This window comes from Diadema antillarum, unplaced genomic scaffold (assembly GCF_040938485.1).
Source record: "Diadema antillarum isolate AM-2024a unplaced genomic scaffold, OU_Dant_1.0 seq00000339_RagTag, whole genome shotgun sequence".
NCBI classification, from domain to species: domain Eukaryota; kingdom Metazoa; phylum Echinodermata; class Echinoidea; order Diadematoida; family Diadematidae; genus Diadema; species Diadema antillarum.
The window spans coordinates 282130-300266 of record NW_027271352.1 but is presented as its reverse complement, the minus strand read 5'-3'; the positions used below and the strand labels follow the sequence as shown (position 1 = coordinate 300266).

The window sequence follows — 18137 nt, the reverse complement described above, 5'->3', positions numbered from 1 at the left end:
TGTTCTACTAATTAATATTGCTGCATTCACTCAATCCACATGTATATAAAGGTGGACTTGTCCTTTAAAGCTGAAAAAAACAAAAACCCACACAGCTGTATAAGGAATCATGCGTGCTGGACTGCAGTCACAGACTTTTTTGTTTGCAGTCACCGTTTTCTTGTTCTCTGAAGGAAAGAAATGATATACATCCTGACTCCACTCAAAATTCAGAGGGTGATTTCAAGTTCAGTGCTAGTGCTGGCACTGGTAGCACTCTCCCAAAGCACTACCTTTAAATCCAGTTCACACCTTTTCTTTTTCTTTGTTTTTTACATGAAAAGTACATTCCTTCCTCTTCTTACTGATGTATGTTGAGGGTAATGTTAGTCCTCAAGCCTTCTGAAAGAGGTAAGCCAAATACTTTTTTCTTCATGCTAGGAGAACAAAAATTAGATTAATTCTCTTTCTATTTATTTATTTTTCCAGTATTGTTGTACTACTGTGACATCACAAATTGTTGCAGTTTATTCACCTAGTAATAGTGGTAATGAAACTACTAAACTTCATAACCCAACAGATTGTGTGACTTCCCTCAAACTTCACTGATGTGTTCTACTATTTCTGAATCTTTAAATATGTATTTCGGGTTCATTGGGGGGGGGGGGGGGGGGGTACTTCCTTATTCCACTATCACTTCAAGCACACGCTTAGGATATGTGGTCTGATGCATTTTCCACCGAGAATCACCAGCCCAAGTCAAAGGATGGACAAACTACCAGCCTAATACCCAGGGAATAAAGGAATGAGGCATACTATGATAGGATATAAACTTGTAATCGGACCGAAGAGAACCTTCCAAATCGACAAGGAAAGTCAAGAGATTGTGTACGCAAGTCACAAACTGAAGAGTGAAGACGGAAGGACCACGAACCTTCTACTCCAGGAATGAAGGAACAAGGCTCCTATGTTGGGAATACAAATAGTAATACAACCGATGAGAAAGGAGTTGTGATAAGTAATGTTGGATTAAACTCATTTACATGAATTCATTGTCAATATGGAAGATTCAAAAAGCTGGGATAGTGACATATTGGCCAAGGACAACCTGGGACCAGGCATAATTACTTTGTTTGTTTGTTTGTTTGTTTGCTTGTTTGCTTGTTTGTTTTTGTGTGTAAAAACAACAAAGAAACATACAGTTTGTGAGCTCAAGTCAAAGGATGGATGAACAACGAATCAAAGGTTCTGCTCACCATTGGTATATAGTGACTCAGAAAGTGATAAAGAGTAAAACACCGCTTTGGGTGCATGTTCCTCAACAATGAGAGGCACAAAAATGAAGGAGAAAACGAGGATCTGTGTGAAATGAAAGATGACCTTGAAGAGGTTAAAAACCTTAACAACACCTCCATATACTGTGATTTATAATAAACAGGAAAAAAAAGGAGACAAACAGTTTGTGTTTGACGATCCAAAACAGAGTGTTACAAGCTGAAGAAACAGAACAAAACCACAATATACTGTGTCAAAGGAGGACGAACTACCAGCCCCCTACAAAGGGTATAAAGGAAAAAGGCTTCCTGCGATAGGAGATTCAAAGATAATTCAACCCAAGAGAACCGAGTTCTGATCACGACTGTAGGTGTACAGGATATGAATACTCAATCACATAAAGCCCATTGAATTTCTTTGCGTGGATCTGCTGTCAATATGGAAGCTTCAAAAGGCGGACATAGAGTCATATTAGTCAAGGATGGGTTAGGACCATAAACACTTATTGTGTAGTCTCTAAAAATAAGGAATCAGAAAGCTTCCAAGCTTAAGTGAAAGGATGGACATCTACCATCCGCCTACTCCGGGAATAAAGGAATAAGGCTTCCTATGACAGAAAATAAAATGGTAGACGGTATTCTGATCGGGAAATGTAGGCCTAAAGGGTGTGAATATTCAAACAGACACTGCCCTTTGAAATTGTTTGCATGGATTTGCAGATTCAAAAGGCGGAGATAGAGACATATCGGTGAATGTAGTTGAGTTCATAAACAAGTATTGTGTATTTTGAAAGAACTAAAAGAAACAGAAAATTGTGTAGAGCCACAAGCCGACGTCAAAGGAAGGACAAACTACCATCCCCCTACTCCGAGAATAAAGGAATAAGGGTTCCTATGATTAGCTTTAAAATAGCAGTTGGACTGCAAGAACCGGTCTCTGTTTAGTAATACTGGACTATAAAACTAAAGGGTATGAATATTCAAACTGATACTGCATTTTATTCAAAAATAACAAGAAAACAGACAGAGTATGCAAGATTGAAGAACCACCAGCCCAAGTTAAAGCATGGACAAACTACCAGCCTAAAATGCAGGGAATAAAGGAATGGGGCATACTATGATAGGATATAGTCAAAGGAAGGACGAACAACCAATTAAAGGTTCTACTCCCATTGGTATAAGTGATTCGGAACGTGATAAAAGAGTAAAGCACTGCTTTGGGTGCTCTCAGGGAGGTGGGAAGTCTCTTCCCACCAGGTGAACCTGGTGCTCTATAACTTTGTACATGTTCCTCAACAACGAGCAGCACAAAAATAACGGGAAAATATAATGCCTCCGGCATCCTTCGGGCGGAGGCATATAAAACGAGGACCTTGATGAAATGAAAGATGAGCTCAATGAGATGAAAATCCTGAATCTTCACAATGTGTGATGACAGTTTCGCATAACTGGCAAAATACTGAAATGACAGGTTTGTCAAAAATGTCTTGAATGTTCACTTTCCTTGAACTAGATTTGCTATATTGTATAAGAGTGCAGGTACATGTATTTGGGGAATTGAGGATTTTTTTTTGACTTTTGACCGACCCTTTTATAAGTTTATGTATCGAGTAATTTTCAAGGTATGAAGAAAAAGTGTAATTACAGTATAAAATACATATTTTCATTTTTTGCATTTAAGCCTGGCTTTGGTCCTTAACATTTGACCTCTGACCTTCTGGCAGGAAATTTCCCAGAGAATCTCCATAAGGTAATACATGTATATATTAAATTTTAAAAATAATCCTGCAAGCATTGCATGTACTAGTATATGAGGGAAATAGTGAAATTTTGAGGAGTTGACCTTGACCTTCAACCCCTGACTATTGAACCATGACCCCTAAATTCCTAGATAATTCCTGCCAGTCAGTACATGCGTATGTATCAAGTTCCTTGAAGATACATTGAACCAACTGAAAAAAAAGTGAAATTGTAACATTTTCACCTGACCTTTTGACCTTTGACCTTATGATATCAAACTCTCTCTGGAAAATCTTCACGAAGTAGTTCATGTGTACACTAAGTTTCAAGAAAATACCTTAAGGCACTGCATAGATATGGGGGAAATAGCAACATTTTTAGCATTTGACCTTGATCTTTGACCTTTGACCTCTGTTTGATATCCCTAAAAAAACTTATCAAGTATTATTGTCTCATCATACCTCATTCTCGGACACCGTTTGGTGAAATTTGCTTGATCCAGTCTTGAGTTATCGCGTAAATGGATACAAATTCATGATTTTACTTTGACCTTTGGCCTTTAGTAAATTTCACCCAAAATCTAATAAAGTAATTGCCCCATCATACTTTATTCTTGGACCAAATTTGGTAAAATTCCAGTCAATATGACTCAAGTTATCGCGTAAACAAATGTGGATGGACGTACGGACAGACAGACAACCTGAAAACATAATGCCTCCGGCACCACTTCATGGCGGAGGCATAAAAATTAATGCCCAAATAATATCTCCTCTATGTTTTTTATTGTTTTATCGGTTGTAGCGAAATTTCAATATAACGAAAGAAAACTGCCAGTCCCGAGGATTTCATTGTTATACGAGTCCACTGTTTTCCAGACAAATACATGGTGTGTGCACGTACATGTACACAATGCAATGACGGCTGTTTGTTTTCGGATAATCAAATCAAGTACACGTAATACAAATGCCAATTCCTGTGGGAGAAGTATCATACTCTATTGAAAATGTTATTTCAATGTTGAAAAGAATAACAAATCCTGAAATAGGAAAATATTCTAAGCCTGCAAAACAGCAATAGAATATGAGTCCTGTCAAAGTGACTTTCCTCACTTTCAATTACATACACACAATTACACTGACAATAGTATTCATTCAATCCTTTTGTCACCTATAACTACTGAATTTCCCTGCTTTGCAAATGGAATGAAAAGGCTATTAAACATGACAAGTTAGCTATAAAAGGACATATTAGATAAACACACGTTTTCACATCTTAAGTTAGTTCTTTTGAAAAACATTATTCAAATTACTTCAGTTTCTCCCATGCATTCCATGGCCGCCAAACTCCATATTCACTATTTTTGTTTCGTAAAACATGTGAAACATATCAGTTGCAAATTCCTGGAGTACTTTGTTAAGTGGAAGATGTGAAAGACGGAATGCCTCACTGCTGGGATGGTCATCCCTAGACAGCCTGAGTCGGGGGTCAGCCTTGGTCTGTGAGCGACTTGGCGTGTCGCATCAACTCATCACAGTAGATGAAGCTCCTGTGTTTGTGCCTGACTGCCTCCACCTCACCAATTAGCAGGGACGGGCAAACCTTGGCCGCTCTCTTCAAGACATCTACCCAAGTCAAGAAATAAAGACAGGTTCATTAGAGTGGAAGTTCATCTGTGTTGGTTAATCATATGAATTGAAGTTAAACTTCTGGTCTCAATAAAAAAATATCATCCCTGTCACATGATCAAGGTCAAGAAGGGTCAGTTTGCTTATGAAAGTTACATAGTTGACAGCAAAAATACCAGAGGTAAATATTTTGTAGTGAGATCGACAGTTTAACTTCACATGCGTGTACCTTGGTAAGAAAAGTTCATATCAACATCACGAGTTATATGCACAATCAATTAACTGTCTAAATGGTACCGCATTCTCTTTGTTTTTCTCTCTTTTTTTACTGTACAATTTCACATCACACTCAAGTGTACTGATTCAAATAGAGGAGAACGTATTGCACAAAATGGTAGAAGTTTCACCGAAATCAGAACCTCAAGAGACGAAAGTTATTGAATTTTAGTGTTCCACATGTTTTCGTATCAACTTTCACGAGGCAACTATATATGAAATCAGATGAGGCGATACTGTTATCACCTCACAACGACCAGACTGGTATACCTCCACTATATCGCATTATTTTCCCATCAGGTCTACAGTACATCTCGGCAAAGTGACATAACAGTTTCAAATGTTTCACTAGAAATTGAAATATGTTTCAAGGTTTGATGGCACAACCCCCAAATATGATGAGTTTATGATGAGTTTATGTACTATTGAACCAAATTTCATTTGGATGACAAAATCGAACAAACAAGCCTTCTAACAAACATTTACCAATCACAATAATGGGAATATACTGAGGTCACATATCATACTTTTTCCACTAAATGTGACTTTTTTCTGTTATGTTAAACAAATTGTTAATAATCATTAATGATATTAGCGCTTTAGCAATGATTGACAGATGATGACACTGGCAGAATCTTGGTTTGGAAGATTTTTTGGTGGGCGTATCCAAACCATCTAAAGAAAAATAGTAGAAATATCATCTGAAAAATATGGCACATATTTAGATATTCTTCTTGCCACATGATGATCAGGGTATTATGAACCAATGCAAGTCAATTTGTACTTGCACTGCATAGTCTTATTAAAGGGATGGTATAGTTCTGGTTGAGATGGGGCTTCAGGTTTCTAACTTACTTTGTGAGATAATGAGAAACCTCTATATGAAATATGAAAGAGCATACAATTCTACAAAGAATTCATGGTTTATATGATGACACTTAGTTTTGAAATAGCTGAGACATCCCTAAACAGGTCCTAATCAAAGGTGGGGTCCATCTTTTATTGGAACCATTTTGTTTTACTTCATCTTTGGGTATCTATGCCATTTCAAAACTGATTTTCATCAAATAAAATGTCAATTCTTCTTAGAATTGTACGCTCTTTAATATTTCATAAGTGGATTATAATTATCTTGCAAAGAGTCAAAATCTGAACCCCCCCCCCCATCTCAATCAATACTATACCATACATTTAAAGCAGCATATCCTGGCTCAGGCTGTATGAATCTTACCTAACACAGCCTCCTGAATAGCCTGATCTGGATCATCGAGGTGAACCAGCAGGCCAGTATAGAGCGTCTCCAGGTGGGCCTTGTAAAGCCTCACGTCGTAGTCCTCGCCAAAGCAGCCGAAGAACGTGACAAACGTCTTGGCGACGGCCACCCTGATCTCGTCGCTGCTGTCATCCAGGCGCTTCAGCAGCTCCATGTACATGGTGTGCAGCCGCTCGGGGTCAAAGGTCGATGGGCCGCAGACGGCCATGACCTTCTGGAGGATGCGGACGGTGATGAGTCGCGTGGACCTCGAGTCATCCTCCAGGAGAGTGACTAGCTGCACTTGGAGGTCATCCATGATGGAATTCAGCTGAAATTGAAGTACAGGAAACGGGTGGATGGAAATGGAATTAAAGTTCTCAGTTAGATAGGAAGGTAAGCTTGGGTTACTTGTTGGAAAGGACAACATAAACAAAAGGCGTTTGATGGCCACAGGGGATCAGACTCTGTATCTACTGTACAGCTACAATTGTACATCGATTACTGTAAACGTGGAAATTTTCGCGGTACATTAATTTTCGCGGAATTCAAAAACGTGCGAATATATCTTCACAATTTTCTACGCACATTTTGAACGGGATGAATTGTGTGCGCTTCATCGATGATACTGCTACGTAGTACAATGTACAGGCATGTTTACGCTACTAGTACTGTGCGAAGAGACGATACCCTAGATTGCTGTGTACTGTAGCATGCATGTGTGCACCGCACGCATCGATGCTACAGTCCCCCGTGATTATGGTACTAGAGTCACAGCTGTACTACGTATTTGAGTGCTTGTACTCGCAGTCGAGCCGGTCGCTACGTCGCTTGTTGTACGCTGGCATAGCAAGCTATGTAGCAGAGGCTTTGGATGAAAGCAGTGAATGTGTACTACAGTAAAGTAACCTGCTGCGGAGCGCGAATTTAAGAACCCGTGAATACGTTTTCGAGCCGCTCAGCGCGAAAAATTAATCGCGCGAAAATATTGACGTTTACAGTACTGCTTTATCAACAAAAAAAAGTGTAAATTCTACCTGATGCCATGCATCTCAAACTGAAGCTGGAAATCTTAAGGGTATCTTATCACCACAATGGGCAGTAAAAATAAAAATAAAAATTTCACAGAATTCTCTTTAGTGGGGCAGATATGTGAAAAAGATGCTCACATCCGGTGGAAAGTACTGTATGAAATTTTGCACATAGCGGTATTTTGGGGCACTGATTTAAGAAATTGCCGGATCCAAGAGATCTGGCCACGGGGTCGGCCGCCATTTTGAATTCCAATATGGGCGCCGTCAAAGATCCTTACCTTCAGTTCTGAATGACATAAACCATTGAAATTTGATACATAAAAGCATGGTGATATGATGACTTCAATAACAGACTTATTTGATATGTCTGACAGGCTGCACGGCAGCCAATTTGAATTTTCCGACATAATTGTCAATATGTTGGAGTGTTGAAAATCTCTATCTTGGGTATGTAAATTAGGCTACCTGATTGAGCGCGCGTTTGTAACTGACTGAGTACGGGCTGCTGTATTTACATTGTGACGTCAGTGACAGGTGCATTATGCTTCATGTTTGCTGCACTTTTTGGCATGCCCGTGAATGTAAGTCGTGATGGGTTTTTTCGCAGCCACATTGGAATTCAGAATAGTGGGCATTGCGTTTGTCAGACACATCACATTAGTCCATTATTCAACTCAGTATGTTAAAATACTTGTTTGCACTTAATTTCAGCGTCACTCACCACTAAGAACTCAAGATATGGATTTTGAACGTTTCGTCGAGGCGGCCACATTGGAATTCAAAATGGCGGCCATTCGATGTTTGTCAGACATTTCAAATTGATCTGTCATTAAATTACATATGTCAAAACGCTCTTGTGTACCAAATTCTGGTGCCACAGGTCATTCAGAACTGAAGATAGGGATCTTTAAATTTGTTTTGTGATGGCGGCCATATTGGAATTCAAAATGGGGGCCGACCCCATGGTCAAATCTCTTGGATCCAGCAATTTTTGAAATCAGCGCCCCAAAATACCCCTATATGCAAAATTTCATACTTCCACCGGATGTGAGCATCTCGACCAATTTTTGCTACATAACTGCCCCACTACTTCAAATTACCTTGATAGAGTTACACTGTGTACCCAACTGTGACATCACAAATTGGTGTAGTTTTCTTATCTAGCAATGGCAGTACCAAAACTTTAGAGAGATTCAAACATTTTCAGCAGATTGTGTAATTTTCTTCACACTAAATTCACGAATGAGTCCTGTTAATATTTCTGATTTCAGTAAATCCACCTATATGTGGGTTTTATTCTTCTTTAGGTAACTTGGATAAGTCTCTGAAGGGTCTCTCGCATGGGGCTTGACTCTGTCTCAAATTACAACTCTGCTTGCTTCTCTTGTGATTACAGTGAACTCCTGTAATAACAAAGTCCTAGGGACTGGCAGTTTTCTTTTGTTATATCGAAATTTTATTATAACTGAGTAACTACACAACAAAAATATATACACTGTAGAGTTGATAATGTTGCAGCCTAAATTTTACTTCATTGTAACTGGGCAGTAACTGGAATTTCATAATAACCATGTTTGTTACAATGGGAGTGCACTGTACTACAGGGAGAAGGCCTTGGACAAAGACTAGGAGGAGCCATACCTGCTGTGCGTCCAGCAGTCCACTCTGTAAGAGGGCCCAGAGACAGGAGACGGCCGTGGTGCGGATGGCTGTCGCTGTCCTCCCGGCGTGCCACACGCAGTTGGGCAGGACCATGTTCCGAACCACCGCCAGGGAGAAGTCCCGGAACCTCTGGCGAGAGTTGAGGGTACGGGGGGCGCTCATCACCAAGCGTGAGAGGAGGGAGAAGAATTTCAGCCGGAGCTCCGCATCTTTGTCCGGTCTCAGGTTGGTCTCGAGAATAGGGATAATGTCATCCAATAAATCACCAACAACTTCCCCTATAACAGAAACACAGCAAAGGGAAATTATTGATAGATGTACATTTCAGATAAATCATAAAAAATAATAATTGTCATATTAAGTAATCGGTCCATACCAGTAAACAAGAGCGACTAGAAATCCCAAACAAAATGTATCTTAACAAAAAACTTCAAACAGATATGATGTGAATGTTATCACACTTGCAAAGTGCAGCTCAAACTGATTGGAAAACATTATTTATATGCAATTGCTGATTATCTCCTATATCATACTATCATGAATACATGAGGAAAGACATCATTCTGCAATTGGATCGACTGCTACAGTCTCCACAGATATCACTAGATACTGGTGACCTTTTTGCAGGGGAAAACACAACCTGATTGAGAAATTCTTTCAGAGTATGAGACATTCCTATGACATCCGTGGTGAAAGGTGTGTTACAGAGTGATGGTCTCAATCTCATTCTTACCACTTCAGCAGTAAAATTGAAGCTATTACATACATTGGCAGTGTCTCCCCCAAACACAAGGAATTAACTAATAAGAGTTTGATTCATGAAATATCACTACGATTTGCTCATGCAATAAGCTACCCATCATAAATACAGTCAAACCCGTCTATAGCGGCCACCCAAGTGAAACGACAAAAGTGGCCACTACCGACAGGTGGCCACTACAGACAGGTCGGTGGCCATTTTGAATTTCAATACTTGCATTGTATATCATGAAATATCGCATGTCATTCTTAAAAACCAGCCAATAAGTTTGCATGAGCAGCTACAACATGGGGATTTTTTAGTCCAATTAACTTCATTTAAAATTCTTTTAGCCTACCTCTGTTCTTTTGATAAGACTTGGTAGAATTCACAAAATTAACGTAAAAGCTAGGTTTCCATGGCTGATTTTTGACAGTTCAGCTAAATTTTTGTGCCCGGTATGCGCAGCTAGATATTCACCAAGGGATACAATATGAGTGGGCGCTGGCTGCGTTAGGCAGGTGATCGCTATATAAAGGGTCTATGATACAGCAATTTTGTGCTGGGGATTTTTCAGTGGCTGCTACATTGTATAAGCAGGTGGCCACTATAGACAGGTGGCTGCTAAGACAGGTTTGACTGTATCCAAGATGGCAGCATTGCCTAGTATCCAGAGGGTCACAGTTGCCACGGTGCATCATCACTGTTGCTGCATTAGTACCTGCTTCTGAGAGGAGTGTGTCAAAGACCAGTCTCTCCACCGAGAGATTGGTCCAGAGCTGGTAAGAAGAGTGGAACGAGTCTAGAACCTGCTTGGAGTGGGCGTCGTACAGGGTTTGCGGACTCTCATGACCAACTGCCAACGCCAAGTCTGACAAGGTCATCTTCACCTGAAATATATCAATATTGCCATAAAATGTGCTAAAATCAGCTGCATACTTATAGGAACCATCACTGCCCTCACTAGATCATCTTGTCAGTTAGTTCACTTAAAAAACACATTTCGATTATCTTCCCGTGAGCAGCATGAAAACCTCCTGTACAATAATTCATACAGATTTCTTTCCGTATTAACCTCCTGTTGCCTGACTTATTCTGAAGTACAGTGGACTCCCATTATAACGAAGTCCTCGAGACTGGCAGTTTTCGTTCGTTAAATCAAAATGTTGTTATGACTGAACAAATAAGAAATAAAAAAATATAGAGTGGATAACGTTGCTACCTGAATCTTTACTTCGTTGTAACCCAAATTCCATTATAACCCTGTTTGTTATAACAGGAGAGCACTGTAGCCTGTCTTCTCATGAGCCAAATTCAATGCTACCCGAGTGTTTAGCCCTGTCATGTCTGTGTCTACTGCCTTTATATTTGATTACATAAAATAATGATAATAATAATAATTGATATGATTTATATAGCGCCAAATACACTCTGCAGAGTGCTTTAGGCGTGGAAGGAAGAGAAAGTGAAGGACATAAAAGACATACAAATATCAAATACATGTAATGAGTAGTCAAATTGCATGTGTGGGACTACAGTAAAAGGGCACAGCAGAAAAGAAGCATACAGTCACTGGCTTGTAAATTGGGTAGTCAAATTGCATGTGTGGGACTACAGTAAAAGGGCAAAGCAGAAAAGAAGCATACAGTCACTGGCTTGTAAATTGGGAAGAGAGGAGAAATGGGTCAAGATGATGGTCACTCACTTAGGTCTAGGACAATTGGTCTCTAACAAGGTCTGAGGAAGAGGGGAGAGAAGGGCTAATTGTCACTGACCTGGTCAAGACAGGAGTGAAAGAAAAGCCAATGGTCACTAACCTGGTCATGCCTAGAATGACCAGAATGGCCAATGATTACTACTTTGGTAGAAGGGTAGAATGGACAGAAGGGCTAATGGTCACTGACCTGGTCAAAAAAAGGAGTGGAGAGAAGGGCTAATGGTCACTGACCTGGTCAAGAAAGGAGTGGAGAGAAAAGCTAATGGTCACTGACCTGTTCTCTGAGGGCCTCCTCTCTGCCTACGGCCATAATGGTGATGAGGACGGTGAAGAGCTCCAAGCTGACCTCTTGGCAGTCGTCCCTAGCAACAGAGATGATGGCTTGCACACAGGAGAGAAGCTGCACCTGGTAGCTAGTCTGTATCAAATGATAACACTAGGAGTCATTAATTGGGCAGACACTGTGTCACCAACAATGCAGGGGTCGCAACAAACTACGTAAATATACTGGGGTGAGATAGTTAGCAAAACAAATTACACATTCATTCACTCAGCATTATTCAGTTTTTCACACTTACAGAGTTGTTGAATACTTTAAAAATGTAACTTTGAAATCAAGGAAGTGGTATCTACTACAGATATCATCAAGCAAGAATACAGTAGTTCTTGTGTAGTTTACACTTGATATGACTTTTCTTTCACTACCACTGATTGAAAAGCAACACACTCACACAGACACAGACACAGACACAGACACAGACACAGACACAGACACAGACACAGACACAGACACAGACACAGACACAGACACAGACACAAACACAGACACAGACACATACAAAAACACGATTTGTATTCTTAATATTGGCATTACTACTCCCCAGTATATAAATGGATCAACGTCATCTGTACCATTCTGTACGTCATTGTATTTCATGAGTACAATATTAAGCGGCTTTGAACATCTAAGACAATTTCACAGGTGAGTGAATTCCAAAAATTGAGAACAAAGTGACAACATGACAGAAAAAGTATTATTCCTTTTCTGGGAAAAATTTTGAAAATTTTTCACATTGGATTACAACATATGGCACATTAATTAAGATCATAACAAACACTTCCCAATTTTTCAAGAGACTCCATGAAGGTGCACTGATTAATCAAATTACAATTTTCATTTCATACCAATCCATACTTGATAGTAATCACATTTCAATTTGACAGAACTTCTTAAATCTCAAAGCCATCATATATTATAACTATACTGACCTGTTCCCCACGGCAAACATCAGGCTCACACAACACCTTGCAAATTTCAGGAAGATACTTTTTCAGGAGCGCCCTCTTTGTCCCACGTAGAATGGAGGCAAAGGTCATGAGAACTCCCGGACCCTGGGCAGCCTGGACGGTGGGTAGGATAAGCTTGCAGTAGATCTCAGGTCCAACAAAGAATCCAACCAGCTCAGCTGATTTTTGGACCTGGGTAAGACAAACCAGCGATTGTGGCGACTGTCTCCAGCAGTAGAGAACACTAATTTTTCCCTCATTCCGACCCCTTTAATTACGATACTTATCTAATCCACACACCCAGTCTATTAGAGCATTCTAACTCTTTAAAAGCCACATTCACATGCCGGAGTCAGTTGACAGGCATGCTAAGTTTGCTCAAACTCACAATCCTGTCAAAACCAATCTATTAATAACCAAATGCCTAAGAACAATGACAGTTTCACTTGCGATTCTATTCCTCAAACAAGCAGCTTGCTTTAACTGGTGTTTGAATACGCAGTGGTGTTTCCTATGTACAGATTTTTTTAGTAAAGTCTAAATTTCTGTTGCAGTTGTGTCTGCAAAAGTCATGCCTCCCGACCTGGTAAAGTAGATAGCATAGCTAACTGCTGTATCAGTCATTTGCAAATGAAAATATTGTACATAGCTTTGTCACAAAATTTACATCACAGCAAAGCTTGGAATATTCTCTCCAACTTTACTCAAATGCATGTCTTGCATAAGTGCCTGTGCGCTGCGGTCTCAGAATAATGTGGTACCTAGGGCTTTACACCATAGCACATGAAGAGTTAACTACAAAATCATTTTGAAAATGAATAGTGGAGCTGCTCAGCAGATGACATTCAACACTGGGCCCAAAACTGGCTACCAGAACTACTGTAAAACATGATATATTCGCGGCATGAATTTTTCGCGAATTGGAGCCGACGGCTTTTTTTGCGGCATGAAATTTTCGCGAACTGCCACTGGCATTCAATGCATATAGTGTAGACAAGAACTTTCGCGTGCATTTTAATTTCGCGAATCTTGGCGCTCGCGAAATTCGTGAAATTAAAATGCACGCGAAAATTCCTTGTTTTACAGTACAGTTGAACCTCTCTTATCCGGCCTCCCTTTATCCGGATCTCTCTATTATACGGACGCATTCTCGCCGTGATTTTCTTTTTTAATAATTAGAGAGGAAAGGGGGATTCCCAACTCCTTGAGAACTCCTACACAAATACACCTGAATTACATACTACTTCCAACATGATTAACATACATTACATCAAATTTCCTTCCAAATTGCTTACCTTCAGACATTTTAACATCCCCAAACATCCCCAAATCATCGCAAGAACATGGACACAAGATTATGCGCTTGAGTCCTCTCACATGTAACAATGAAAAGGTTGCAGTATACACATTACTACATGTGGTACTACAATGGGCTACTGTACATGTGTATGTATATGCACATAAAGCATTGAGTCTCCCGTATCCGGCCAAATCCCTTATCCGGATGAGCCCCGGTCCCGACTTGTCCGGATACGAGAGGTTCAACTGTATGTCAAAATTGAGGCCAACCTGCCAACACTGACTGATTCCAAGTTCGGAGTTATCGCTGCTGGTGCTGTTCGGACAGCTCTTTGGGATGCCGGCACCAATACCAACCTTGAAATCGCCTATTGTTCTGACAATACTCACCCTGTGGACCACCTCTTGCTCCTCGTCCCCACACGCCTTGTACATGCCAGCCAGTAGCGGTGCCATGTGCTGTGTGGTGTAGTCCTCAGCGTTGATAAGCAGCACCTGCAGCAGCTTGGCCGACATGATCCTGTTGGTCACTGTCCAGTCACCCATGTCGTTCAGGCAGCCGGGCAGGATCTTGGACATGTTGCGGAAGATGAGAGTGCGGCAGCCAAGGTTGGCACGTTCAGCTTTAGAAAAAACAAAAAACAAACATGAAAAACTCAGCAAAGAATTCACCAACAAAAATTCTCTGCTTAACTCTCCTATACAAGGTGCACGAGGATCCATTATTGCAGAGCAATTGTGTCACATCACAAAATCTTTCCTTGCTCATAGTATGGTGTTTATCATGGATCAATCATTGCATAATATCTGAAGCTGTCAGAGACAAAATTATAATCATGGCAAAATTGTCCCAGAACCAAAACCAAGAGGATCTACATTGTACACACTGCACTAAGCCCTTGTGCCTCTCAGCTCATACCCAATCTTGAAAGTTGATAGAGTTCTGATAAACAGTGGAAGAAAAACCACACTACACGCAGCAAATTAAAAGACAACTAGTTCAATTTTGAACCACAATACACATTCAACACTTTGATGTTAATGTCTTATCCACTCTAGTGGTGCCACAAAATGTGAGTACAAGAGTGAACAAAATTATCATTCTTCAAAATAATTGATCATTTTCCTTGATGTAGTGTGGCAATAGCAAAATAGCCACATTACAACTTGTCAAGACGATGAGGCCAAAAATCACAAAGGTAGCCTAAACCAAATTCATGGTGTAAACTTAGTCCATGGACTGAACATAAGTGCAGATGTGTTTGTCAATGTGCAATCATTATTGGACATCTGTTAGCATGTATGCATTATGTCACATCATGCCATTTATGCAGTCAAAATTTGCATAATCCATGGACTACATTTAAACTATCTTTCTGAGCAATTCCAGCCTGAACATACATTCCACGCCTACTTTTTCTAGTGAACGTTTTGGAAGTTCTCTTATGTCTGTCACTCACTGTAGCCTGGAGGCAGCTCTACATCAGGATTCAAAAAGTCCATCTGATCCTTGAGGTCCTTCTCATTTTCCTCCTCATACTTCTTGCCACAATCCGCCCAAAGCTGCTTGGCCTGCCAAGAAAATAAGGAGTTAGCCCGACAACCGGATAAGCACTGCATTGTAACCACACCCAGGAACACAACAGAAGAAGCTGTTAAAAGACACAGTGACTTTATGACTGCTTTACACTGACAGCATCATGCAGGTTCATTAATTCATGTATCTGCATGAAATAGTAGATCACATTTTTCAAAGGAAAAAGAATGCTGTTTAATCAGAACAAAAATGCACTTAAATATGTTGTGCTATCAACCTTTTAAAATCACCCAAACAGCCATAAAAACCCTTTGATTTTTTTTTTCTTCTCTCTTTCTTGTCCCATTTCATGGAGTTACGAGATGACAGAATTTCTGTCGAAATAGAATATAAACCTCAAGAATTCAGGGTATCTCAGTTATACTGTCATTCTGTGAGCAAATATTAGGTGGTACATATTTAGTACTATGATCTATAGTACTCCACAGAATGACAATGTCCTCCATAGATAAAGCAAAGCTTGAATGAAAGCATCATACCGTAGCTGCTATCTCGTCCAGTTCATCTGTCTGGCTGGTCAGCAGGAGTGGGATTAGCTTGTGATGGAATGAGTAGCGGTCAACAAAGTCCAGGAGCCATCCTCCGACCACTTTGGTGACCGCGAGCCTAACCTGGGGTGTATGGTCAAACAGTCGCTGTGCAAGGTGGGATATGACCTGCATGAAGCAAAGAAAAAGTCAACTGGAGTTATATTTGGTGGAGCAAGGCACTTTCACAGAACCACTGAAAATAATTTCGTACACTCCATCATTCATGTCGATTGTATTTTGTTATTGTACAACTACAATTGTAGGCTAGTCATGGAACACATTCCATTGTCTCTTTATCAAGTTATCTTTTCATACTTTTCTTTCATGCTAACTTTAAAGTAAGGCCAAATGCAGTTGTGTGTCACTGTCAGCATAGGAACACAAAAACAAATCATAAATAGCATTAGGCTAATTAAATTAAAACATAGAGTACATAGAGTGAACAATTTTGTAATTTATATTTAGAAACCAGACTGTTCATGTTCCATACCTTATCCATTGGTTTGTGGTTCCCATACTGCAATACATCACCAATAGTGTATATTACTTGCACTCGAACTTTAGAATGTTGATGACTGATTGTCTGTAGCAGAGGACTTATCAGACTTTCCGACTGAAGGTGAAAATGTTGGGGTATCGATCTCGCAAGCTTGCACGTACACGTGCAACTCGCTCTTCGCACATCGGAAAACGGGTCTACAATCGTCCGTTGCAAAACTCTGACACAGTCATCCAGAAATGGTGCCAACCTATCGCCAGTCAATTCAACGAGTTTTATCATGAGTTCCACCAATTCCAGACGCAATTCCTCAGCCGACTCTGTAATTTCCTGATTGCCGAGTCGAGTAACTATAGTGGGGATGAGGTACGGTAAGATTTCCGCTGGCCGCGGTATCGTCTCCACGAAATCATGAATAAGCTGCAGCGACAGCTCTCGGCACTTGTCCACTGGGTCGCCGAAGCACTTGAGCAGCGGCTTCAGCTCAGCCTCTAAAACACCTTGCAATACTTCGTTGTCTAAGGGTGGTTTCTTTCCTATCGTTTCTTTCTTGATTCCTTCGAGTGCTCTCCTCTTGGCCATACGATTTCCCTCTCCAAGACAGTTTATTTGCCGAGCTATCACTTGTCGGACTTCAGATACCGATTCCATCGCAGTTTCCGCCATTTTGATGCGTTGCCGTGTGACAAACTTGAACTGGTTGTGTTTGGCCGTTGGTTGCGCTATACTACTTTAGAGTACCTGTCTGATCGAGCAAACAGGTGCATCTGCTAAAAAATAATAAAAAAGTATACTTAGACGTTTATACCCCGTTCCCACTGCCGATCAGATCAACTCGATCAAGCGAGATCAATCCCGATCACCAATTTTTACCAGAGCAATCCCGACCAAATGATCGATCGTCCTTCAACACGATCCCTTCCCGACCGCCATTCGATCTTTTACGATCCACATCCGACCATTCTCGATATCTCCAGAATCTCTCCTCGACAACCACACAGATCTCTACTCGAAAATCCCGATCTACACACAATCAATACACGATCACTTCACGGTCAATACTCGATTTCTACTAGACTTCTTAGACCAGGTCGACATGACTCGATGTGTGTAAGATCTTGCATCGAATGGGTCGGCAGGTTCGTACACTGATCGAGTGATAGAAGAATTGGTTACAGTTATTCGTTTGGTTATTTAAGACAACTCAGTATTTATGCTTGTATACGGCATGGCCCAAAAGAGTGCTATAAAACTGACTCTTAATTGCAAAAGCAAGAATGAACGAAAGAAATTATCATCTTTAGTAGTTGATAGACGAACACCTATTTGAAGCCAAAATCATCAATTCTTGTGCAGGCATTTCGATTCTACAGTAATTTTTCATGAAAACTTGTGATTTGCATTTTTATAATTTTGCCACCCTAGCCATTCTTGACAGAGGGACAACTTTGACAACGTTGCAAGACTAAGCTTCCGACAGAAATTGCTGCGCTGGTTTATAAATCGATGACAAAGACTGATCACTATTGTTTGTGAGCCACTCAAAAAGGTACAAAAATGCATTCAGTTGTATTCATTCATTTTATCCGTTTTCAACAGCTATATTGGATGCATTAGTTATCAGTTT

The 18137-nt window shown here is 40.3% G+C and overlaps 1 protein-coding gene across 1 annotated transcript; it reads right to left on the bottom strand.

The window, feature by feature from the left end:
• Positions 1-3075: 3075 nt before the first annotated feature.
• Positions 3076-17176, bottom strand: LOC139730848 (dynein axonemal assembly factor 5-like). The gene is made up of 10 exons (XM_071641719.1): positions 16502-17176; positions 15961-16137; positions 15345-15456; positions 14275-14507; positions 12568-12777; positions 11573-11716; positions 10303-10471; positions 8822-9120; positions 6126-6477; positions 3076-4615 (listed from the first exon to the last, which is right to left on the bottom strand). Exons 1-10 carry the CDS (start codon positions 17174-17176, stop codon positions 4479-4481), a joined length of 2508 nt encoding a protein of 835 aa, XP_071497820.1. The 3' UTR covers positions 3076-4478.
• Positions 17177-18137: the final 961 nt, after the last annotated feature.

Bases quoted from the DNA above. Each gene is read 5' to 3' on its own strand.
- LOC139730848 (XM_071641719.1), bottom strand. From the start codon at position 17,176: ATGGCGGAAACTGCGATGGAATCGGTATCTGAAGTCCGACAAGTGATA. The intron at 10,472-11,572 runs GTCAGTGACCAT...GATATATTTCAG, and splicing joins AGGAGGCCCTCAGAGAACAG to GTGAAGATGACCTTGTCAGA. The intron at 9,121-10,302 runs GTACTAATGCAG...TTTCTGTTATAG, and splicing joins CACACTCCTCTCAGAAGCAG to GGGAAGTTGTTGGTGATTTA.